We start from the raw sequence: 27,167 nt of genomic DNA, 5'->3' as shown, positions 1-27,167 counted from the left end.
AAGGTTGCACACTTGGTTTGCATGGCAGAGCCAACTTTTGCAGATGAGGGTTAAATGTAAGAAATTAATTGCATGGATCAGTGTATACCAAGAGAAAGTATCGTTCAGAAGGTTATGCACAAGTTCTAATGGTTTGATTTTACATCTCATCCCTCAGCATGAATGACTGGGAGGTAGTGGTCGGTACTGACGAACTTTGAACATTAGAATGTGTTTTTTAGGTATTACCCAAGACAGTGCATGCGCTTTCGTTTGCAAGGTCTATGGTAAACTAAACAAGCATCTGCAATGCAATAGGTCTCGCATTTACCGGAGTTTGAACTATTGGCACTATAAATGACAATGCCTTTTATTCATGTTTTGGTTTTTAAAACAAATAAAAGGCATTGTCATTTACAATGCCAATAGTTTAAACTCTCGCAAATGCGAGACCTAGTGCATTCCCAATGCTTGCCTCCCTTCCCTGCATATGTATTTGCTCTCTTCTGATACTGTTCAGGCAGGTACTTCATTAACATTGCAATTTCATCCCAATTTTGATTGACATACCTGTCCAGCAAGGCATTGGAGATTGCTATACACAACTGTATTGCTGCTACTCTAAGATTTTCTACCCACCATTTTTATCCTCTTGCTTTCTCTATCCAGAGATGTGGTTGGAACATTTTCTCTCTTACTGACGGTGGCTTCCATAATAAAGTCTGCCATCTCATTGCCTCGAATGTATGGTGGGTTCTTGGAGGAATGTTTATATTTTTTCTCGACCCTGGGAGTCACTGACCTGCAGGTTGATAGTTCCTTGAACGCCTCTCTCGACAGATCCAAGATGGTTGGGAGCATTGGAAGGAACTGTTTTTTTATTTTAAGAGGGTATTAATGTTTCTAGTAGGAAACATGTTTGTGACTTTTCCTCCTCCATCTGAACTCCAATCCGTTCAGCTGCCTTCTTTACCAGTTAGATGCATATGGTAACATCAAAAGGAGGCAATTGCCTCGACGGATAAGTGTCTACAACTTCCTCTGGTGAATCTGCCTCAAGATCTTGCCACTGTTCTTTCATGCTTTCCAACTCTTCGAAGTCTTGGTACAGACCTTGTTCCTCTTTGTCCTCTTCCTCATAGAAAAGCTCTTCTTGTGGCTCTGGTGTCAAAGGGGATTCTAATTCCCCCGAATCTTTATCTTCCATTGCGCTTTCCTTCAAAGGCTTCAATGGTATTCAAAATCCCTATGTCGAACATAAGCGTTCTTTTTCAATGTTGAAGTTTCGGCTGCTGTTGGATGAGCTTCCGCCTTCTCTTTCTCTCGACTCCATCATTTTTCAACGTCAATGTCTTCTCAGAGGCTTTCCCACCTGCGTTACCCTTTATATGGGACCTGGGGGGTTCTTTTTTCCTGAACTTGCTTTTGGTCGCGAGATTTCCAGCGCTGAGCCAGACTTATGTGGATTTGGAGTCCAAAATTTTCGGCTCAACCACAACCATCTTTTTCAGTGTTACCTTTACAAGTAATTCCTTGAGACTCTTATGATCGTTTTTGCCGTCAATTATAAGCCTTTCGACGTCTGAGACCGCTGCTTCCACTTCTTCGGTGGCATTATCTTCCTCTTCACTCGACAGCCCAAGATCTCAAACTGAGGTTGTTTCTTTCTGCCTCGGCATTGCTTAGTGGGCACGCCGCTTTTCTCGAGTCTTCACTGTCTTCGGCTTGTACTCCATGCCTCGAAGGAGTCCGTTTTGTGATCTATACGCAGACAAAGATTGCATGCCTGATGGTTGTCCTTCTGGGTGAATTTATGGTGGCACTCTGGGGAAATCAGACTGCCTGTTCATAAACTATGGTTCCAATAATACTGGGTGTGCAACTTTCAAACTATCCATTTCTAGATGGATTGACTTACCAATTGTCCGATAAAATTCTCCCTGGAAAACCAAAGGCTCACTCTACCAGGGGAAAGGCCTCTACCACGGCTCTCCTTAAAATTTTTCCAATTGTAGATATTTGTAAAGCTGCCACATGGCGATAAGTGCAAACATTTACCCACCATTACAGTTTAGACTCGGATACTCAGGCGGATGCTCATTTTGGGCAAGCCTCTTAAAGAAATCTATTTTAATGATTCATCCTTGAAGTCTTTGCTGTGCTGTAACTATACTGATATTTGTCCGCGGGATAGTGTGTATCGGCTTGCTGTTCTACTCAGTGCTTATGACTATTGATGAGTATCCCCTGGAAGAGAAGGATAAGTTACTTACCTTTAATCCTAGTTCTCTTCCAGGGGTATACTCCATCAAAGTCATAAGTCAAAGTCATAAGCAACCTGCCCTCCTCCCCGGAGGAATATACTTGGTATAGTAGATTTTTCCTGACTTGCTTCTTGATTCCTAGGTGTTACTACACCGTAAAAAAGACCTGACCTAACTGTAACCTGTGGTGCATGATGGGAGCAGGGAGTTCCTGGAGGTCTTAAAGGCACGGAGCCAGTTTGTTACTAATGTAGATTAATCTATGCAGCCTATGTGTTAATTGCCTGCTATTACTTGCCTTTTTCTAGAGGGGTGCATGGTCTTTATTACAGAAATGCTATATAAGGTTATTTTATTTTAAATGAAAAATCCAAAGCAATTTTGCCATCTTAGCCTATTTAAATGATGTTTAGGCTGCATGTTTATGTATATATGCATGTTTGAAGGTACTGTGTACGTGTGTGTATGTGTGTGTGCGTGTGCATTTTGTATATGCTCCGGGGTCCCCGCACGTAGGCGGGATTATTCAGTGCTTATGACTGTTGATGAATATACCATGAAAGAGAACCATCACTTCCAGAGCAGAACAACGTTGACACAGATGCATGGCTCTGCTCAGGAGTACTGCTTTAAAGTTTTCTGGATCTAATATTGCACCTGGGGAATATACATACGGTGATGCATCTGAAGTTACACGTCTCTATCAGCTTGTATTTGGACTTGGACTCACTAGAGAACTTCAAGCTGGAAGTAGAGCAGTCATGGGAAGAGCCCCACGTGTAATTTACCTTTTACATATTTTACTCATTCAGCATTCATTCAAGATACTGATTTGGGTTACATCATGCTTGAAAGCTCTTAAATACATACTATGTTTATAAATTAATAGAAGGTATTAAAATGCACCGTAGAAGGAATTAAAATGCACCACAGCACGCAGATCATGAATGACAGACCTACACTGAATGACTACTTTCTTTTAGGTTTTCACCAAGGAACACACAGGTTAGTTACATGTAGTGTCCATGATAAAGCCCTCAAATTACACTGCAAAAAAACATTTCATTCACTTAAGTATATAATTGTGCTTTTCATGCAGCTCCCATAGAGCCTTTCATTTAAAGTTTAAGTCCCAAAATCGCACTGTCTAAATACACCTGATGCTAAACAAATTCTTTGACTTAAATGTTCTTCATGAGGCATAAATACACAGTAAGTGTGCAAGCCAAAGTGCTATATAATTCCCCCAAGATCAGCATAGTCAAAAAAAATAAGAGGCAAAAGAATGCTTAAATGTAATTATGCAACTGTCAAAGAGTTAAAAACAATACCTTAAGGAGGTTTGTTTCCACTTTATCAGGATCATCAGGTTCCAGGAATGTGGATTCTTCGGGTAGACAATCCTATGAACAAAGATATATTTTGAAAATCCATTTTTTAGAAGGTTTTCAAACAAAAAAAGTCAACTTCAGCAGTGTTCTGATCTAGATTTGTATGGGCACTTTGATTACATAAGTGAAAACTGAAAAGGAACACAATTTGGCCAATATAGCTGATAAGTGCTCTAAAATGCAGCAGGAAAACAGATTCTAGCTTACATATCCAGCAACAGCTTGAAGATTAAATAATACTGAAGAAGATTTACAGTAGCAGTGACCTTAAAACAAAGATCTGCAAATTGTGTAATGCTCGTTTGAATCATCCGGAATGAATCTGAAATAATAGAAAATGGAGACATGGAGCAGAGGGTCGTTGCGTATAATGTTGGTATTCCATATCAATTATATTAGGACTGATACACCAACATCCAGGACGTAAACATTTGGCAGACATAAGGATGACTTCTCAGGTCCACTGCCAATTTGCTATGAAGTACAAGTGACCTTAATGACTAGTGTATTTGTTACTGTGAGGAAATGGTGAGTAATATATGGTGTGGTTGTGCAACCTCTCCATGTAATACACTTACCAACTCCTTTAGGAACCTTGGGTTTTGTTTGTCAAACCTTCAGCTCAGTCCTGGGAAGCTTTGGCTATGAACAGCAAGCCTTAGACAAAGCAGCATGTATAAACTGTTCAGGGGGTGTGGTCAGGAGAAGAGCAAGATGGCTCCAATCTCTGAAAAATAAAATCCTCCTTCATTCATACCTAAATCCATCTAACACCTGTTCCTCTGCCAGACATGTATGTGGGATGGTGCGGAGAGAAAAGCGAGGTGAGAACGCGGAGGCACAACTGGAGATGGTCGCAGTGAGGCCTTCGCTGTGCTGCTGGCGAAGTAGTCCCACGGCCAGAAGAGCGCGGCTGAGGTGAAGGATTCCTGCAGTGCTGTCGGAGACTGCTGAGATGGGGTCTGCACTGCTTGGCCAATGACCAGGTGGGATCAGCTGGACAGAAGTCCTCCGGCGACACAGATGTTTTGTAGTTGCACATACCTGCAGGAGGTGGCGACTTGCGAGAATGCCTCACAGGTAGGAGACACCAGGGTAGGGTATGCCACCTCAGGGAAAGCAGAGAGGTCACTGGGGCATGAGCAGTGAGGAGAGAAAGTGGGGGGAGTACCTAACAGCCATGCAGTGTGGACTCTTCAGCCGCCACCGGAGATCAGTTAGGGTGGCTTGGAAGGACTGAGGTCCCTTTTGGGCATTGGCCTGACATAGGGGACAGTATCGACCGCTGCAGCAGCAGCGCACACAGAGAGGCAGCAAGATCCCAGCAGGCCCACAGACTGTAGTAATAGGTAAAAGAAGACAAGAGGGATGGAGAAGCTTGTGGGGATACAGAGGTGAGGAGAGCCTCCCAGGGGAGAGCTGAGAGGCCACAGAAGCATGTGTTGAGACATAATCCAGCCCCAGGCAAGCAGCAGTGAGTGCTGAGATTAAACGGCAGGCAGGATCCCCAAGCAGTACCTTTGGGAGTCCGAAGATACTGAGAGCCTGTAGGAAAGTGCCCTTTTTGACAGTCGCCTGCCTCACAGTTTTTGCCGGACGTTTGATGCGATTTCGAGTGGAGGTGCACTGTATTCCTGCTAACCAGGTACCCAATACCAGATCCTTTTCCCAAAAGTGCACAATTGCTTTCCCCAACTGGTGACACGTTTAGTACCCTCTGTACCCTCTGTAGGTCCCTAGTAACGTCACCGCCGTTACCTAGGGCCTGAGGTACTAAAGTGGGACCCCACGGGCGGCAGCACAAATTGTGCCAGCATAAGGGACCCCTCACCAAGATCATGTAAACTGTCACTGCAAACTGCGTCTTGGTGCAGACAAAAGTGAAAACATGACATGGAACACAGCCTGTGTGGCCTTCCTGCAGACACTGTATGTAGAATAGGTAAGTCGCCCATACAGCAGGCCCTTTAGCCCTATGGCAGGGTGCACTACACTACATGTGAGAGCTAACTGACTGAGCAGATATGCCCCGGCACTGGTCAGTTCAATTACTGCTAGTATGGGTGATCAGGGATGCAATTTTAAAACTGTGTGCTGGACACAGGTGAAAACAAGTTCCCCAGCTACATGATGGTGTCACCGAAAATGGGGATGTTTAGTATCAAAAAGCTTGTATTAATAAACCCACACTGATGCCAGTTCCGGGTTTAGTAATATATGCACCCCAGGCTGGGGTCATGCTCCTTCAGACAGATGTCTGAAAAATTGGCTGATTGAGTCACTGAACATGGGGCTTAGCTGGCTAGGCCACGCACTGAGGAAAAGACTCTTAGGGAACAGGTACACTGCTTGTTTGCAGACTCAGAGGCAATGGGGGCCAAGCTGGAACATTTAGAGGGACGTTCCAGTAGGTACAACATTAGAGTGGTTGGGGTCCCAGAGAGGGCAGAGGGAAAGAGTGGAGTCCTTTTTCTGGAAGACCTGATCATAAACACTCTGAAACCCAAGGGGCTTTCAAACTTTTTCCTTAGTGGAGTGGGCACATAGGGCCCCGGTCCCACCGCCTCAGTCGGGGGCTCCACCTTGGACCATCATAGCCCGTATCTTCAATCATCGAGATCGGGATGCAACCCTGTAGGCTGCTAGGCAAAGTCTTCACACTACAAGTACAGAGACTGAGGCGCAGTTTTAATGAGGTGAAAAAGATATTACAACACAGAAATCTCAAGTACATGATGCCATTTCCAGTGAAGCAAAGAGTGGTAGCTGAGGGGAAAACGTGGCATTTTGTCCAACTAAATGAGGCCTGGAATTGGTTTCAGGGATAGCTGCCGGGCAATGGGACACAACAAATATGGAGTGTTCAAAACCCACCTAGTGCCACCAACATTGATGGGAGGATCCAGCAGGGGCAGAAGGAAGGAACATTAAGGCATTGCTTGAGAATTCTGGTGAGTCAGGGGAAGCGGAGGGTGGCTCTGCTCCAGATGAAGACATTTCATGACATTGAAGGTGTTGGGTCTCCTCCAAAGCCTGGGGGTGCTAGCACCCATTTTGGGGGTGCAAGTTATGCCAGATAGCACTGTGCTTTCGGAACCTTGGTTTGATAAAACGATGCCTCGACTCACAAAGTGAAACAGCACTATGCTTATCTGGGGGGAGACCATCTAGGTTTTTGAAATGGCCGTGGCACTGGTTTGGACTATGTTTCTCAAAGGTCAACAGGAGCTCTGCAAAGGTGGGGGTCGTAGAGTTTAAGTTCACTATGCAGGAAGGGGGAGGGACAGGAGGGGTAGGTTTACCGTTCAGTTCACTTTTCTCTCATTTTACTTCACTGACAGGAAATGCAAATGAGAGTCATGGCTGTGACTAATGTGGCGGTTGTATTGGAGAGTGATGGCCCATCATGAGGTACCCATGCTGGGGACCTGAATAGCTTCATCATGACTAGTGCCACAGCACTGAGAATATTGTCATGGCATGTTATTGGGCAGGATAACAATATCAAGAGGGGGATGGTGCATCAGTTCTTCATGCCCCAGACGTAGTGTGGGTCCAGGAAAAGCACATGAAGGGCAACAACTACAAAGCCTTAAATAGAAGGGGATACAAATGCTAGCCCATGCATGATACACTATGGGCTCTAGAGGGGGGGGCATACTAGTCAAAACGAGGACTCACTCATTCTCCAACGAACATGAACAGATGCACAGGGTAGGTCTTGGCTCTCTCCGGGCACTGGGAGGAGAGATGCTCAATATATGTTTCTACCTAAACTGCATGCCCTCACCCTGTCGGAGGTGGGCTCTCTATTAATGCAGCATAATGGAAAGGCTTAATCTTCTTCAAGACTTTTATGGCTGGAGTCCTGGTGTATCTCTGAAGAGTACTTAAGCTGGAAGAGTGGTAGTATTTATACCACTCAGGGTCACACAAAAGTTTCTACAGAATTGACTGTCTCCTCACAAGCCACGCATAGGTTCACTTCTACTCGGCGGTACAATACCTCGCCAGGTGTGCGTCGAATCATTCGCCGCTGTGGGCAGTACAGAAGAGGGCGAGACTGGTGGACAGGAGAGGGTATGGCCAGTAAACCCTTGGTTCCTTAAGACCTGAAAAATCAGAGAGGGGCTCTGACAATTCACTGACCACTATTTTACCGAAAATTAGGACTCAGTGGAGTTAGTCCTCGCGCTATGGGAGGCATATACAACAGTCATCAAGGGGAAGTCCCTGATAGTGAGAGAGCAGAAGGAAAAAAACAAATATTTGGGGTGGAAGATCCAGGAACTGGAGGTCCAGCTCTGGACTGGGGCTTGACACCCGGATACATAAATTGACTGATGCAGCAGAAATATAGGGATCTTGTAACTAACGAAGAGTGTGCAGCATACAGAGCCCAGAGCCTCCCTTTATAGCTTATACGATGTTGGGAGAAGGGCTGGGAGACTTCTTGCCTGGCTCCATAAGCGGGACCAGTCTGGAAAATGAGTCTTGGAAGTCAGGAATACAGCAGGTAACTCCATTACAGGAAGCTAGAATTTTGCAAATGAGTTTTCCTCTTACTATACTCAGCTTTATTGGTCAGCCGTAATAAGCAACGCGGTGGAAGCAGTGGAGTTCCTTTGTGATACAGGACAGCCAAGGCTGCCTGGAGAGGACAGAGGTTACTTATAAGCAGAGATTGAGCTGGCTGAGATTGAGACGGCTATTCACAAACTGCAGTCAGGAAAGGCAATGGGACCGAACAGACTTCCCATAAAATTGAATATCTAGAGAAGCTGAGCCTGGGGGCAGAGCTGGCATGACCCAAAGATAGCCTTGTTTTAGAGTAGATAGCCTTGTTTTAGAGTAGCTCCATGAGCCCAGCAACTGATCCTTTATAATCCTGCTTCCCTAGGAACTAATTCTTCCCCTCTACCCCTTCTCGGGGCACGAGAACACCCCAGTTAACGAAATTTGCTCGAATCCCGAGCAAAAACGACTACGCTGGGGCCAACTATGAGATACTTTTCCTCGATCCCGACCAAGAGTGGAGCAGTACAGCCCCTGGTCATACTGTGGACGGAGTCCATGGTGGGGGCCTCCTCTCCGCACCGAGAGAGCATCTGGCGGAGCTGAGAGGATGGCCCAAGGGAAGCCGTGAGGACCCTTGGATCGATCTGGTGGCACCCCAGAGAGCCCCTGATTGACCCACTCAGCGGCGGCGCAGAGCAGCAAGGTAGGAGACGCCACTCGGTTGCGGCATTGTGCCCTGTGTCCCCTCCCGAAGCACCGGCTTCCATAGCCCTACCAACAGTTAGAAACGAAGTCCCTCGGCCTAGTGGAGAAGACATTTCTCTTGCACGAGGGGGCACCCTTAACGTCTGCACTGCGGAGAGGTCCGTTTTGGGGCAGTAACCAAAACAGTGAGGCCCCCAGTAGCGCTTCAGATGGGGCACGGTTGTATGCGGATGCTGCGAGCAGAGGCACTCCTCATGCCTTCCTGTGGCCCATGCACCAGCTCTACACACATTAGAGAAACCAAAGCACAAAAGGCATAATGTAAACCAATCTACAAAGCGTAGTGGTGGAAGCTCCCACAGAAGAAGGCCCTGTAATGTACTGAGTAAGCTACGGGCTGTGGTTAACTGGAGGTCACTGTGTAACGGTTCGCCACAGAAATCACAGCGCCACTACCACCCAAACCTTGTAGGAACAGTCATTGAGCACCATATACAGTCGCTACGGAGCGGGGAAAATGGCACAGGTGCGTCGACCCTTGGGGGCTCACGGTCCCCTGCGCAGAACACTGCTCAGCCAAAGGGACACCCCCTCTCATTACTAACTTGGTGACACTTGTGGGACCGGAGGCCCTGTGATAATCTCACCATGGGGAGAACGGAAAAGTCCCAATCCAAGCTCCAATTTGAAACGTGCAAGACCCCCAGGCAACAGGACATGGAGAAAAAGGCTTCGGAATCAGCTTCAGAGATGGGGGACACATCTGAGGATTCGGCTCTGAAACAAATACTGTTGGCAATGCAACACAATTTAAGATTGATGGGAATATTGATGCCCTCACATTCCCAAATGGACAGAATGTCCGAACACCTGGACAAACACAGGGAACTCCTGGACACAGTCGAGAAAAGGGTTTCGGCACAGAAGATGCGCTAAACTCCAATTTGCTTACGAAAATAGACAAACATCTACACAATGTGCAAGCTAAAACAGAAGACTTGGAGGCACGTTCCAGGAAGAATAACGTACGCATAGATGGAATTGCAGAACCCACAAAAGTTCCGAACATGGAGCTCTATGTCGAGAAATTGCTGGTAACTCTTCTGGGCAGAGACACTTTTTCAAACATTTTTATTGTACAGCACGCACATCGTTCCTTGGCCTCCAGACCGGGGCCGGGTGCCCCCCTCCTGCGCCCAATCATCGCACAGGGACTGCGACCCGGCCCCCCGGAGGGCCAGAGAACTTCGTTCCCTGAGATATGAGGGTATGGACATTTCCCTCTACACAGCAGGTACAGGAAGCACAACGCCAATTTCTACTGATGAAACTGAAGCTTTGTGATCTTAACCTAGACTCCAACATGATGTATCCTGCAAAACTCAAGATACACGCTGATGGGAAAGCGCATATTTTCACTGAACAAGAAAAAGAAAGAAAGCAACAGAATCTGAAAGGGATCCCAAGGTCCCAAACTGTGCAAGACAACGACGCTCCAGATTCAGAGGCACAGTGAATAATATCTCCCACTATATTATAAGAGGGCCATGAGGGAGTGCCCCATAATTGGTTCACTGATATTGTAGAAGAGGAGCTGTGTCAGATGAGTGATGAAGACGAACTGCCTCCGTAGATCAAGGTAACACTCATGGTCAAGGAAAGTAGGATTACCTTTGGTTTTATTTCTCCTTTTTTTCTTATTGGCTGGGCTTCTGAGACACTGGTTATTGCTTGACCACAATCTTGCAACTCAAGAGATACTAACAAATTAGTATCTGTAATGCATATATACCTCAGGAACGAAGGTCATTTCTCCGACATCAGCTTGCTTGCACAACTTGGTTGGAGATGGCATAGCGTGGGTGGGCGGTTGTTAGGGGAAAATGTTCCTATCCAACTTCGTAGGGTACGTGTTCCAAAGATTAGAATAGCAGCACACTATACTATACACACTATACACACAGGAAAAGTGTCACACATCTACAAATAGAATTACCACAGCTGGGACTCCATGAAAAATTATTAACAGGCTCTAACAGGCTCTAGACGTGGAATGTCAGAGGTCTGAACGACCATAAAAAAACTCCGTAAGGTGGTGGCATACTTAAAAAGACATCAGGTTGATGTGGCAATGATTTAGAAGACGCATTTAGTCCCTAACAATCACATGTTAAACCTGAGATGACTACAAGGGAAATTCTGTGCTGAGGGCTTCACTTCCCGGCGTCTTTATATGGGTGAACCCTAAATCAGGCATCACATTGCAGGAAACGGCAGGTTTGTTATCACCAGATGCTATGAAGATGGGTTCAATGCGAGACTAGTGAAGATCTATGGGCCCAATCATGACCCGCAGTTTCATCATGCAGTGGCATCTCGCTTACTCAAAGTAACCGACCCTCCACAAATCTGGTGTGGGGACTTTGACTGCATATTAGATCCTACTCGTGACTGATCCAAGGGTCCAGCCAGGCGACCTGCCGCAGCAGCAGGGGCAAAACAGATAATATGGATCAGTTGGGATTGTTAGATGTTTGGAGACAGCGCACCAATACCACCTCAGGATTCACACACTATTCAGCACCACATGACACATACCAGTATTGATTACTGGTTGATATCTAGAAGCCTACTTCCAGGTGACCTCTTGTGATCCACTCCCAAGGACGTACTCCGATCATTCTCTTGTTATATTAGATTTGGAAATGTGCGCGGACCGCTTCGCCACTTTTTCATGGGGGTTTCCCCCCTTTTCCCTACTGGATCCAGTATTCTGTGCAGAAATTGCAACATCTATAGAGAGTTCTTTTGAAGACTATGTAGGATCAGTCACTACATTCTCGACAATTTGGGAGGCGACCAAAGTGTACATAACGGGGGGTGGCTATATCAAAGCATGCAGGGGTACTACACTCCATCCGAGACAGGCTCTCAAGATTAGAGAAAGAAATAGCACAACTGGAACAAGCACACATAAGGACCGGTGATGCCAAATGGTAAGATGACATTAAACAAGCCCTTGAGGAGCACCATGAAACTACAGACAGTGAGGTTAAACACCTAGGCAAATATGTTACTGCACAAATATACGGGGAGGGCGAACGTCCGGGGGCCATGCTTGCAAGTTTACAGCGCCCAAAAAGGGAGGCTGGCATGATTATTGAAATTAAAAATGAGGATGGCAGCCTGGTTCACAACATGATTGGAATTGTTCAAAGATTCAGTGATTACTACGCAGACTAATATAGGTCTCGAATAACACAAGATGATATAGCAACAAAAGACTACTTGGAACATATCCAGATGATATGGCTTCCTGACTCACACACAGAACATCTCATGGACCCACTGGACCCCAGAGAAATTCGAGATGCACTGTAGAAAATGCGAGCCGGCACCGTGCGTGGCATTCACGGCCTAGTAGTTGCTTTCTACAAAGCCTATCAAGACTTACTTATATCTCATCTAGTTACTCTATTGGAGGAGATGGTTGAAAACCAAATCATGTGCGAAAGTATATACCCAGGCCTACAATTGTAAGGACAACCAAGGCTATTTCAACAACAAACTTAAAAAAGGGGTGAACACACAAAAATAGTTTTTTTCTGATATTTAAGAATTTAATTCTAGTGATAAAACAATTGATCAATAACATATAACAAAACAGATATATTCAATACACTTAATACAATATTTTCATTAATACATTTCTTAAAAACGATATATGTTCTGGTTAATGTGCAGGTTTACGGATAAGGTCTTCCCAGATATTGTTGGGGGGCTGTTTATTTCAACGCGTTTCGACACGTGGTTGTGTCTTCATCAGGAAATTATTTCTACAGCCAATTTTCTAAAAAGAACAAAACATATTTTTAAAACATTTAAGACTGTGTGTTTAAGAGACAAAGCAATATGTGGTTACATAGCCTGGTATAGTCGGAAGATAAACATTATTTTATAATGCTGAAGTATTAGTTTTCTTGCATCTTGACCTTAGTTCAAGGAAAACAGGACTCTATATGCATATATCTTCATGATAATCGATATTTCTATATACATATAATTTACACAGATACTTGATGTATTTGCTCGATACATTTCATTGCATCTTTTAAATTTGTGCAGAAAGACTCCCTCTATGCGAATTGGAGAAAGAGGGGAAGAGGGGGGGAGAGAGAGAGAGAGAAGAGGAACAAGAGTGATGATTTCTACAGAATTAAAGTAGCCCTATTTAACAGAATTAGAATTGTTCTAATATTTTAAAAAATAGAGACTTTTCTTCTAAAATGATTTGTATCATACATAAACACTATATGTAGCTATTTTTGACCAATGCTTGTTCCCAAGGAGCATGCAGTTTTTGTATGCATATGTTTCAATGTGGTCTTGCTGTAAGTACTTTGAACATATATGCATAGTTGTACTTGATTTTTACTTTAGAAAAGCTAGTTTGTTTCCAATCACCTAACTATTAGTTTTGAATATCTTACCTAGACTTTCTTTTTCCGCTTTTTTAAAAATTTCAGAACGATGAGGGCGAAGAGTGAGGCACCTTTCTTTACCTTTGCAATCAAAATTGGTATGTGAAACCTATAGGAAAACCGGGTTCTGGCTTTAGATCAATCTTTCACGATGGGTTGGTCAGAAGGTTAAATTTGCATAAACTCGTTCTGAAATCTCACTCAATATTTTACATAATAACGTGTTACCTGGGTTTAGCGGTTTCACTGCATACATCCCACTCTTCTGTTCGGACAATTAAAACATACTATGCTCTTTAAAAACAAGTATTCTGAAATAAAGGTAAAAATACCAACTTTGATAATTAGTCTCTCTTTTTTTGTGACTAAATTCATTATTTTTGTACGAGCATGATCTCAAATCCCTTTTTAAAAAAACCCACATCATGTTAATTTTTCCGTTTTGTTTTAAAGAACATCCATTTGTTTGTGCATTTTATTCAAAACTAATAACAGCTAAGATCTAGTAGTAAGTCAATTCCTTATTTACCCTTACAAAGAATTACTGAAACAAAAACATTACTCTTGGCGGTAATGAAAATATATGCGCTGTAGTTTTACCTTCTTTGATTATTATGTCAGCGTTATGGATCCTTTGCGTTATAGATCCTTAGCGTCATAGATGTTTAGCCAACTAAAAGCGCCAGCATGGGACGTTGTGTGCAAGATAAAATCTTCTCTTTAGGTAACAGTAATTCTAAGAAAACATAATCATTATGAATATACTATAATAGGGTAATTTTATGTTTCTTTTCTACATTTTACAAGGGAAAAACGAGTTTGTACCTTTTTTAAAAAAAAATGGGATTTAATCAATCCTGTCTGTTCAATTTCATGAGCAGATAGATAAATGAAGCAGCATTTTCATGTTCTATTATTTCCAAATTCTTCTAAAAACTCCTGATAGATAAGCGTGTTCTTATTAGAGTAGAAGTTTTCAGCTGCAAAACAGAGGGGTACAAAAAGGTGCAGGCAAACTGTTAATTAGTTTCCCTTGTATCGGTGTTTATAAGCATTTTGAGAGGGAATGGACGCTAGAGCTCTTCCTGTTCCTAAAGTCTTACCGGTTAGGATGATGACAGACTTCTGTCTCACGACGCCTCGCCTGGTGCAGAAGAAAGGGGTTTGTAAACCGCTCTCTCATTGGTATTTATACCAAACAGGATCGGTGTCATCTCTATATGTACACGCCCACATTTAAAGCTAGAGTGTATCTAAAAACAGTATGTTTTGATGGTCCTTTTTATGTAGCTATTTTTAGAGACATAAACGTTAATAATAGTCATTCTATCCCTAAGAAAGTTCCAAGGGTTTACTGGCGATATATTATGGTGAACTTTATTTTCAATGAACAACACTATTCATTTCCTTTTTTTTTTTTTTTTAAATCTCATAATTTTGTATATTCTTTCCACTTTTATATAATTGCATTCTCCCAGGGTAATTCATGGTTAAGGCCATGTTTGAATGTTCCAAGGGTAAAAATCCAATAAACCTCTTTCTTTTTTCTTATCCTGTCTCCGCCTTTACTGTTAGGTATGTGGACTTTTTCTAGTATTCGCCATTTCAGTTCCTCATGTGAGTGTTTAAACTCTGTGAAGTGGTTAACTAGAGGTGCTGTCAGTTTTCTGGTTCTTATTGCTGACCTGTGTTCAGTTAATCTTGTTTTTATTGCTCGAGAGGTCTCACCCACATAGCCAAGATGGCAGGGACATGTGATTAGGTATATTACATTTTGGGTGTTGCACGTCCATAGCTCCTTAGCTTGAATGTTGATGTTATTAAACATCAAGTTCTCTCCTGTGATGATGCTATTACATGACTTACATGAACCGCAACGAGATGTTCCTTTTGCTGTACCATTATTAGTAATTGATCTCTGTATGAAAGGAGGATTATCCGTTCTTTGAATATATCTCGAGTGTACAATTTGATCCTTGAGATTTTTATTCCGCTTGTGAGCATAGAGTGGTTTAGCTATTTTTTGTTGGTTTTCATTTAAATTCAACAGGTGCCAGTTAGAATTTATTATTTGTCTCACTGTAGAGTCTAGGGTGGAATGTTTTGTTACACAGACTAACGTCGAGTTTGCACTTTGTTTTTGTGAATGTAAAAGTGCATCTCGATCGTAAAATCTGGCCCTTTTGTAGGCCTCTCTAACTAAACGGCGAGGGTAACCTCTCTGGATAAATTTTTCTTTCATATTTTCAGACTGATTGTCATAATCTCTAAGGTTAGTACAATTACGTCTTACCCTTAGAAATTGTGAAAAGGGGATGCTGTCTTTTTGGCATTTGGGGTGATAGCGATGGGGAACAGACTCTGGGAGAATTCCTCCTTTGGTTGAATCTGGCAGATAATAACCTCAGATTCACTGCCCACACGAGTACAACTAGAGTAGAGTTTTTGGATATCTGTATAAAAAACAATGGAGGCTTGTTGGAAGTAGATTTATTTACTAAACCAACAGCGAGGAACACACTACTACATTTCAATAGCTATCACCCCAAATGCCAAAAAGACAGCATCCCCTTTTCACAATTTCTAAGGGTAAGACGTAATTGTACTAACCTTAGAGATTATGACAATCAGTCTGAAAATATGAAAGAAAAATTTATCCAGAGAGGTTACCCTCGCCGTTTAGTTAGAGAGGCCTACAAAAGGGCCAGATTTTACGATCGAGATGCACTTTTACATTCACAAAAACAAAGTGCAAACTCGACGTTAGTCTGTGTAACAAAACATTCCACCCTAGACTCTACAGTGAGACAAATAATAAATTCTAACTGGCACCTGTTGAATTTAAATGAAAACCAACAAAAAATAGCTAAACCACTCTATGCTCACAAGCGGAATAAAAATCTCAAGGATCAAATTGTACACTCGAGATATATTCAAAGAACGGATAATCCTCCTTTCATACAGAGATCAATTACTAATAATGGTACAGCAAAAGGAACATCTCGTTGCGGTTCATGTAAGTCATGTAATAGCATCATCACAGGAGAGAACTTGATGTTTAATAACATCAACATTCAAGCTAAGGAGCTATGGACGTGCAACACCCAAAATGTAATATACCTAATCACATGTCCCTGCCATCTTGGCTATGTGGGTGAGACCTCTCGAGCAATAAAAACAAGATTAACTGAACACAGGTCAGCAATAAGAACCAGAAAACTGACAGCACCTCTAGTTAACCACTTCACAGAGTTTAAACACTCACATGAGGAACTGAAATGGCGAATACTAGAAAAAGTCCACATACCTAACAGTAAAGGCGGAGACAGGATAAGAAAAAAGAAAGAGGTTTATTGGATTTTTACCCTTGGAACATTCAAACATGGCCTTAACCATGAATTACCCTGGGAGAATGCAATTATATAAAAGTGGAAAGAATATACAAAATTATGAGATTTAAAAAAAAAAAAAGGAAATGAATAGTGTTGTTCATTGAAAATAAAGTTCACCATAATATATCGCCAGTAAACCCTTGGAACTTTCTTAGGGATAGAATGACTATTATTAACGTTTATGTCTCTAAAAATAGCTACATAAAAAGGACCATCAAAACATACTGTTTTTAGATACACTCTAGCTTTAAATGTGGGCGTGTACATATAGAGATGACACCGATCCTGTTTGGTATAAATACCAATGAGAGAGCGGTTTACAAACCCCTTTCTTCTGCACCAGGCGAGGCGTCGTGAGACAGAAGTCTGTCATCATCCTAACCGGTAAGACTTTAGGAACAGGAAGAGCTCTAGCGTCCATTCCCTCTCAAAATGCTTATAAACACCGATACAAGGGAAACTAATTAACAGTTTGCCTGCACCTTTTTGTACCCCTCTGTTTTGCAGCTGAAAACTTCTACTCTAATAAGAACACGCTTATCTATCAGGAGTTTTTAGAAGAATTTGGAAATAATAGAACATGAAAATGCTGCTTCATTTATCTATCTGCTCATGAAATTGAACAGACAGGATTGATTAAATCCCATTTTTTTTAAAAAAGGTACAAACTCGTTTTTCCCTTGTAAAATGTAGAAAAGAAACATAAAATTACCCTATTATAGTATATTCATAATGATTATGTTTTCTTAGAATTACTGTTACCTAAAGAGAAGATTTTATCTTGCACACAACGTCCCATGCTGGCGCTTTTAGTTGGCTAAACATCTATGACGCTAAGGATCTATAACGCAAAGGATCCATAACGCTGACATAATAATCAAAGAAGGTAAAACTACAGCGCATATATTTTCATTACCGCCAAGAGTAATGTTTTTGTTTCAGTAATTCTTTGTAAGGGTAAATAAGGAATTGACCTACTACTAGATCTTAGCTGTTATTAGTTTTGAATAAAATGCACAAACAAATGGATGTTCTTTAAAACAAAACGGAAAAATTAACATGATGTGGGTTTTTTTAAAAAGGGATTTGAGATCATGCTCGTACAAAAATAATGAATTTAGTCACAAAAAAAGAGAGACTAATTATCAAAGTTGGTATTTTTACCTTTATTTCAGAATACTTGTTTTTAAAGAGCATAGTATGTTTTAATTGTCCGAACAGAAGAGTGGGATGTATGCAGTGAAACCGCTAAACCCAGGTAACACGTTATTATGTAAAATATTGAGTGAGATTTCAGAACGAGTTTATGCAAATTTAACCTTCTGACCAACCCATCGTGAAAGATTGATCTAAAGCCAGAACCCGGTTTTCCTATAGGTTTCACATACCAATTTTGATTGCAAAGGTAAAGAAAGGTGCCTCACTCTTCGCCCTCATCGTTCTGAAATTTTTAAAAAAGCGGAAAAAGAAAGTCTAGGTAAGATATTCAAAACTAATAGTTAGGTGATTGGAAACAAACTAGCTTTTCTAAAGTAAAAATCAAGTACAACTATGCATATATGTTCAAAGTACTTACAGCAAGACCACATTGAAACATATGCATACAAAAACTGCATGCTCCTTGGGAACAAGCATTGGTCAAAAATAGCTACATATAGTGTTTATGTATGATACAAATCATTTTAGAAGAAAAGTCTCTATTTTTTAAAATATTAGAACAATTCTAATTCTGTTAAATAGGGCTACTTTAATTCTGTAGAAATCATCACTCTTGTTCCTCTTCTCTCTCTCTCTCTCCCCCCCTCTTCCCCTCTTTCTCCAATTCGCATAGAGGGAGTCTTTCTGCACAAATTTAAAAGATGCAATGAAATGTATCGAGCAAATACATCAAGTATCTGTGTAAATTATATGTATATAGAAATATCGATTATCATGAAGATATATGCATATAGAGTCCTGTTTTCCTTGAACTAAGGTCAAGATGCAAGAAAACTAATACTTCAGCATTATAAAATAATGTTTATCTTCCGACTATACCAGGCTATGTAACCACATATTGCTTTGTCTCTTAAACACACAGTCTTAAATGTTTTAAAAATATGTTTTGTTCTTTTTAGAAAATTGGCTGTAGAAATAATTTCCTGATGAAGACACAACCACGTGTCGAAACGCGTTGAAATAAACAGCCCCCCAACAATATCTGGGAAGACCTTATCCGTAAACCTGCACATTAACCAGAACATATATCGTTTTTAAGAAATGTATTAATGAAAATATTGTATTAAGTGTATTGAATATATCTGTTTTGTTATATGTTATTGATCAATTGTTTTATCACTAGAATTAAATTCTTAAATATCAGAAAAAAACTATTTTTGTGTGTTCACCCCTTTTTTAAGTTTGTTGTTGAAATAGCCTTGGTTGTCCTTACAATTGTAGGCCTGGGTATATACTTTCGCACTGAACAATTTCCCTGTCCCAGGATTTTTATCCTTTCCAGGGGGTCCCTGATATATTACACAATGAAAACCAAATCATGCCCCCATCGATGTGAGATGCTATAACTGTCACTCTTCTCAATCTGGGGAAACGCCCGAATCACTGCTCATCCAACAGATCCCTGTCCCTATTGAATGTGGACACAAAACTATTTGCCAAAATAATTGCCAACCGCTTAGCTCCCTGTAGGAAACTGGCTCTATATATACTACACCAAAATGAAGTATAATGTGTATTGAGTCCAGGTGATCCCAGAGGTAGGTAGAGGTTAAAGTTAGATAGAACCTTACTCTGTATTTGTGGTAGAGTGGTTGAGCAGTAAGGCAGTATCAGAGGACAGTGTTAAGTATTTGATGTACACAGTCAGCAAATCAATTCACACACTCAATAATTGAACTCTAGGCCAATTGTGTTTGTATAAAAATATATATTGTGTTATTTTTGGACCAAAGCAAGCCTGGCACAGGTAAACATGAAATATTTTTCAGTAATACGTTACTGCATATAGAACAGTTTGAAAATGCAATAGAAATTGTACTTTGTTTGATTTACAGGGGATGCAGTAGGTTGCAACACTTCGCAAATACAGTACATTGAAATGAATAGGCTTTTTCAGTAAATTACAGGCAAGTTACTTTGTATATTACTTCTCTTACTGGGACATTTCCTGTACACAGGTAAGCAAGTAAGTTTTGGTTATTTGTGCAATTTTTGAACAATATTTTTAGATTTCAAAACTCCACACTTGAAAACTTTTTGGAAGCAAATTGTCAATGTTATCCTATGGAGGAAAACAGGTTATCGGTTCACAGGTAAGTAGTCGACTGTGGGTGTTAAGGTTCTGGGGTTAGACTCAGGGGTCCGACTGGGCAACTACAAATAACATCATGTCTATTGCTCAGTATGGCTTCTGCGGTGGGCGCTCAACTATAACACAGTCCCTTAATCTTTTCTTAATTTTAAGCAAGTACACTGTAGCAAGGAGGGGTACAATACACCTTGCCTTCATGGATTTGTCATCCGCCTTCGACTGTGTCAACAGTGGAAGGCTCTGGCAGTCCATGAGGGTAAGGGGGGTTGATACTGGGATTGTTAACTTCCTCGAAGACCTACATAGTAATACCAGTGCCAATGTAAGGTACTCTAAGGATCTGGGCGTAACCAGTAACTTTGCTATTAGAAAGGGTGTGCGTCAAGGCTGTATCCTTGCCCCCTTTCTTTTTAATTTTTATATTAATGATTTAGACAGTGATCTGCAGAACATACATGCGGACTGTCCCAGAGTTGGCAGGCGGGGTATTCCTGTTCTTTTATACGCAGATGATGCGGTTCTAATTTCTAGAACTGAGAGGGGACTGCAATCTTTACTTAATGCTTTTAAAACGTTTATGTCTGACAGAGATTTACTAATTAACAATTCTAAAGCATTTATAATGCAGGTTGGTCAAAAGCCAAGCAGAAATTTCCTGTTTAAGTCAGATGATGTAGTGATCCCTGTAACGAAATTATTTACGTATCTTGGGGTTACTTTTGACAATAAACTTAGTTTGGGACCTCATCTTGCCAAGAAGAAAGGTGAATTGGCTAGGGTGAATGCCTCGATCTTTAACTTTGCGGCCAAACTAGGAAAAAAAACTGCTAGTGCCATGATGAAATTATATAACGCAAAATCAGTGGCCACTGCTGTCTATGGCAGTGAACTGTGGGGATATGTCAGTGGGGTGCAGTTGCAGACTGCCGAAAATACTTTTATGAAGCGCCTATTGTGTGTCCCACCTGGCACCTCAAATTATGCTGTTCATGATGAGTTGGGGGCACAATACTTATGTGACATTTTTTCCCTACGTCCTCTGACATGTTGGCTAAACTTGTGGCTAAATGAGGAAATACCACTGACTCATCTGATTATGAAAGATCACTTATCTCAGGACAAAGCACTGGACACCCCATGGTTAAAGTATTTGAAATCTAGTTTCTCCCGGCTTGGTCGTCTGGAATTGTTTGATTCCCCAAACAGGATTGTTAAAGGGGATGTGAAGGCGATCAAACTGGCTTTCTTTATGGACAGGAGTTCACAAAGGGAATGTGTGGAGCTACAAAAACCAACTGTAAGAAAATCTGTCATGCTTCAAACAAGTGTATCAATGGAGCCATATTTGTCTGGCTCATTGTCCTCTCATGAGAAATTTCTCATGAGAGATTTAGGTTGAACTTGTTTCATCATCTGCTTATTAGACCAAAAAGTGACATTTGTAACAAATCTGCAGCGCCCTGTGGCTGCGACGGAAAGTCTCCACAGGATTTGCTGCATTTTATATTTTTATGTAGTTTTTATGAATACCCTCGCAAACGCTATTTGGTTCCTCTTTTAAAAAGACTCAATTTTAACCAGATCAGACCAGCCCTTATGTACAACTTTTGCATATGGACAGTATCGTTCAAGTTACCGAATTTTTAAAACTTTGTATAAAGCTGCGAAATTGTTTAGATCAGTGATGCTTTCATGTTGATTTAAACCTCTCATGAGTCATTTTTTTTACTGTATGTACATATCTGATCCTTGCACTACTGGCACTTTACTATCGTTCTTATAATGTATTTTTTTAAATGCTATATTGTCTATGTACTTTTATGGTTTGAATCAAAACCGAAATAAAGTCTCTATTGAATTGACTCAGGGGTCCCCCAGGGTGGGTGATGCACTGTTGTTGCACCCTCAGCAGCACTAGGGCGGCCGGGTGCAGAGTGTTGAGGCCCAATATTATACAATGGGGGATAGGGGGACTCAAGCTGGTGGCTGCTGGCAAGCAGGCCACTGGGTTGTGGGAGCATGAATCCTAGGGTTAAGGTCAGGGGAAATGGGGATACAAAGTAGCACAAAAGGTGCACCCTCAGCGGCACTGGGCAGAGTGCTGTTTCGACGTCGGGCGCCCTGTTTTCTATGGATAACCTCCGGTGTGCAAAAGCACTGCAGGCAGGGAGATAAAGGACTTCTGGGTGCGACCACCACTTGGAGAGGTAAGTTGGGAAGTTGAGGGTTGGTTAGGCACCGTCGGTTTGGGCACACAAGGCAGTGGGGCATCGCGTGGAGGCGTGCCTTTTGGGGTCGGATCTTCTTACCAGCTACTGGTCGCGGTTAGGGATGGCCTTCTGGATTTAGGCTGCAGGCGTTGGCTGGATGCTGAGGCAGGTCAGGGGTCGCCGGATCTCGGGTCACCTCCTCAAGGTGTTTTTCCACTTCTGCTCAGGTCGGGTTCTGCAGGTGTAGAGTGGGCTGGATTTGCGGTCTCTGGCTACTGCCAGAGGTTGGAGTTGAACAAATCCGGTGTTCACGGGAGAAGCAGTCTTTGGAAGTGAAGGCAGGCAGGTCCTCCGAGGTTTTTGAGGTTGCTGGCTGCAGAACACAGAGGGATTGCGCAGGAGCAGGTTCGAGGGGAGACAGGCCGGTAGGGCTGGGGCCAAGTCAGTGGGTGTCTTCCTCTTTTTAGCTGGCTGCACGGCTGTCCGGTCCTCCTTTTCTTCTTCTGGTCAGGAAGCAAGGTTTAGGGTGCCCCTAAATACTAAATCTAGGGGATGTTAAAGGTAGGTAAGGGCAGGGACCAATGGATCCCTTCCCTGGGGTGGGAATACCCCCTATCGTGCCACCATCCAGTGGGAAGGGGCAGGAACCTGTCCCTGGTTGGCTAGGTCCTCCAATCCTCAAGATGGCGGGGACTCAGAGTTGGGCTTCACCTCACCTACTCCACCTGAGGGTTGGAGTTGGCAGAGGTGGGCACATCTCTTTTCCTCACTTATTTTTCCCACCGGCTTTCCCGCCCAAAGTGGGGGGCAGAACTAGTGGGGACCAAGAAAGCAAATCGTCTGGGGAGGCTCACAAAGGCGGCATGCCTTTGAAGCTTCCCCTTCGTGAACCCTGCCCATCCTGGGGGAGGAGGCTTGGCACCTCGTCCCAGGATGTACATTGTTTCAGGCCCCCGAGAGTAGCAGGCTCTCGACCCAGGGGTCCAGAAACATGTCTGTTGTTGGCAGCCTAAGCAGCCACTCAGTCAGGTCACTAGGAGTTGGTCGAGTTTCAGGGGACATCTCTAAGATGCCCTCTGTTGTGCATTTTACATTAAATACCACACAGGCATCAGTGTGGGTTTAATGTGCGGAGAAGTTTGATACCAAACTTCCCTGTTTTCAGTGTAGCCATTTTGGTGTTGTGGAGTTCGTAATGACAAACTCCCAACACCATATACTCCTAATTTGCAGCACTGCACTTACAGTGCCCAGGAATGGACATGGGCACTGTAGGGGTACAGGGCTCATGCACCTGCACCCTCACCACTGGTATAGGGCACCCTGCCAGAGGGGTGACTGATGTATGCCCGGGCAGTGGTTTGTGGGCATGGCACATAGGGATGTGTGCCATGTCGACTCTTCACTTTGTTCTGCACCAAGACACACAGCCTGCAAAGGCAGTGTGAGTGTCAGGGTACAGGGTAAGGGTGGCGCAATAAGTGCTGCAACCCTTAGAGGCCTTCTCTGGTCACATTGCCCAGGGTACCTGTGGTACAATTTACCAGGGGCTGACATGTGGCCAGAGATGCCAATTGGATTTAGGCTTCAATGCAATTATAGGGAAGGAACATAGGCCCTGGGTACCTGATTAGCCGGAGCCCAGGGCACACTCAGTCAAAGAACATCTGCAATTCAGCAAAAAGTGGGGGCATACCATGCAAGAAAGAGGGCACTTTCTCACACACCCCCTGATCGAGATATTAGTAAGTGCGGAGCAGGCAGGCTTTGTTCCCAGACGTAACCTAACTTACAACCTCAGAACTATATTTGGCACTATCCAAAACATAAATCCAGAAGTCAAAGTTACAGCAGTCTTTCTAGACACTGAAAAAGCATTTGACTCTGTAAAATGGCCATTTATGGAAGCAGTATTATGATGCATTGGAATAGGAGAGGTGTTTCTCCAGCTTGGAAAGGTATTGTACAAGGCCCCGGTTGCTAGAATCAGATTGGGTAACAGAGTTACATCTACTATCTCTATTTCTCTGGGTTGCCCTCTGTACCCATTGTTGTATGCATTGATAGCAGAACCACTGTTGTGTGCATGAGACAGTATCACGGGCATAGAGGAGTGGGATTCCCAAATGACCAATTGATCGCATCGGCCTACGCTCATGATGTGCTCCGATATGTTAGGGACCCCAGGGAAACACCTCACACCAGTTCTCACAGAAGTGGTCTGCTCTGGAGAGTTGTCTGGCCTGAAGATTAACTGGGCCAAATCCTTAATTTTTCCATCAACTCCAGCTACAGTACCAGTGAATCTGGAATTCTCTTTGCGGTGGACCACGGATTTGGTCCGCTATTTCGGTATACAATTGGATTCTGATCCTGCAGTAGTACTCACAGATAATTATGGTAAAGTGCTTGGTAAGCTGGAAAAACATACTGCTTGATGGATGCCACTCTCACCGATTGTAAAAAGAACTATTGCTGGACAGAATGCAGAACAATGTCATACATTCACCCTAGTACAGAGATCTGGGCCTAAATCAAATCCATCGTTTTTTTGCTCACCATTCCATTCCAGTTTAGACCCAGCCAAATGCAAATCATTCTTGACCCTGCGCCCAATGGGAACAGTCCAGCCCGAACTGCCAGGCCAGGTCCTCCCTGGACTGGAAACAAGCATTCTAGGACCGGTTTCAGGGTTTCACCCCTCTTCAGCCATGATAGCTTGATTCCAGTGGCATGGAGAGCATGGGACCCAAATCTGAGCATACCCGTCCCACTCGGGGTGACAATTGCAAAAAGAACTATTGATGGACAGAATGCAGAACAATGTAATACATACACCCAGTACAGAGACCTGTGCCTAAATCCATCGTTTTTTTGCTCACCATGCCATTCCAGTTTGGACCCAGCCATATGCAAATCAGTCTTGAGCCTGAGCCCAACGGGAACAGTCCAGCCCGAACTGCCTGGCCAGGTCTAAACTGGGGTGGCATGGTGAGCAAAAGAATGATGGATATAACCCAGATCTCTTGATTGGGGGTGAATTTTTTGATTTGTTCTGCATTCCGTCCCATCAATTGTGTGCCTTTTGCTTTCTCGCCCTAAGTGCGCCAGGTATGCCCAGACCTGGGTCCTGGGCTCACTGTGCCACTGGAATCAAGCTATCCTGGCTGAAGAGGGGTGAAACCCCGAAACCGGTCCTAGGATGCTTGTTTCTGGTCCAGGGAGGCTCTGGCTTGGCAGTTCGAGCTGGACTGTTCCGATGAGGCACAGGGTTAAGACTGATTTGCATATGGCCAGGTCTAAACTGGGGTGGCATGGTGAGCAAAAGAATGATGAATTTAACCCACATCTCTTGACTGGGGGTGAATGTTTTGATTTGTTCTGCATTCCGTCCATCAATTGAGTGTCTTTTACTCTCACTGATTGGGCGGATCTCACTGATGAAAATGATAATCCTCCCCAGATTCCTATTTCTCTTCCAAAATATACCCATGCTTCTCACGGCACACATGTTTGTCACTATTAGGTCGCTTTTGATTAAACTAGCTTGGGCTGGTAAACAACCAAGAGTTTAGTGGTAAACACTCACTCTACCATATTCCATGGGGGGCCTCTACCTCCCAGACCTTGAATTATATTACAGGACTGCCCAGAGCTCACATGCCCATGCATCTACTTGTGGGCCGAAGAGGTGCTCTTTGTCAAATGGGAGATTTAGTATTGCTTGCTGCACTTCAGGTTTAAAACCGGAGACAAAAGCCAAGCATGTCTAGGGAGGAAAATACTAGTATTTATGCCTCTTGATGGAGTGTCTGCAAAATCTAGCACAGACTTGATGGTATTGTTCGTAATTAACTTCCTTTCATTAACAATTTCATACCCCTTTTTCATCCCTGTGTGCCCTGTCGTAGCGTGTCAAAAGAGCCTGATGTTTGCAATCCGCCAGTAATTAGCGGATTGGTCTGCAATTCGTTCCCAGGAGGCGTTAATACGTTTTGGCTCCTTATCAGACGGGGGTGGAGGGGTGTACGCCCCCAGTTGTTTGTACGTTTTCTAGCATTCACTACTATTAATTAGTCTGGTGTTAATCGTCCCTTAATAAATATATATAGTCAGATGGTGTTGCCTATTATTTTATCAACTCTTGGTGTGATGATGAGTGCTTTGACTTGGTCTTTAAAAATGTTGTTAGCATGATCAAGTACTCATTTGAGCATTGGAAAATACTTAGATACTCGTTGAGCAGTAGTGAGGGTCTCAAAGAGGAAGTCATCCTATATACGGTCTTTATGTAGTGGAACCTGGTGGTATGTTGCAGCTCTGGCAATTAAGTCCTGATAAGCCGAAGCATCATCTGGTGGGGCTGGCCATGTAGGATGAAAGTCTGGATCGGTGTCCCCTTGTGGCTGTATATCATAGGCGTCCCATGGGTCCCTGGGCTCTGTGTCCTCTTCTTTATTATCGTCATTGAATATGGGTGGATGTGGTGAGAAATAGCACTCTTCAGATTGATGTGATTTGGGTGGTGGAGTGCGTGGGGGGAGAGGTTGTTCTTTTTAGGAATTGGAACTGGAGCCTTAATATCCTCTTTAAAAGATAACTGCCTCTTTGAAGGTTGAGGAGTTGCAGGTTGAAAGTTATATTTTTTTAGTTCTGGGCTGACTTTGTAAAGTCTTCTGCCTCAGATCAAGCCGTTCCTTCATAGTTTCAAGAATGGGCTCTGGTGGAGTTTTCGGCCCGAAGGTGTAGTGTTTTGGTGCCAGCAGATGTTTCTATTTGGGTGCTGGTGTGGTCACTGCCTTTAGGTTTCGAAACCGAACCTAAGGTCCGATGTGTTGGGGATCCATCAGATCAGGTGGAATCCCCTGCTGTGGGCCAACGTTTCGGTGTGAAACCCGACGGCGGGACGTTCAAATC

At 43.1% G+C, this 27,167-nt stretch overlaps 1 protein-coding gene across 1 annotated transcript in view; it reads right to left on the bottom strand.

The window, feature by feature from the left end:
• Positions 1-27,167, bottom strand: part of PAPOLA (poly(A) polymerase alpha) — a 701,574-nt gene that overhangs the window by 48,894 nt on the left and 625,513 nt on the right. The window contains exon 20 of the mRNA XM_078660129.1: positions 3,575-3,646. Within this exon, the coding sequence (XP_078516255.1) occupies positions 3,575-3,646 (72 nt within the window). The remainder of the gene's footprint in view (positions 1-3,574; positions 3,647-27,167) is intronic.

This window comes from Lissotriton helveticus, chromosome 9 (genome assembly GCF_964261635.1).
Source record: "Lissotriton helveticus chromosome 9, aLisHel1.1, whole genome shotgun sequence".
Taxonomy (NCBI): Eukaryota; Metazoa; Chordata; class Amphibia; order Caudata; family Salamandridae; genus Lissotriton; species Lissotriton helveticus.
Note: the sequence above shows the minus strand (reverse complement) of the source record. Positions and strands in the feature narration are given on the sequence as shown.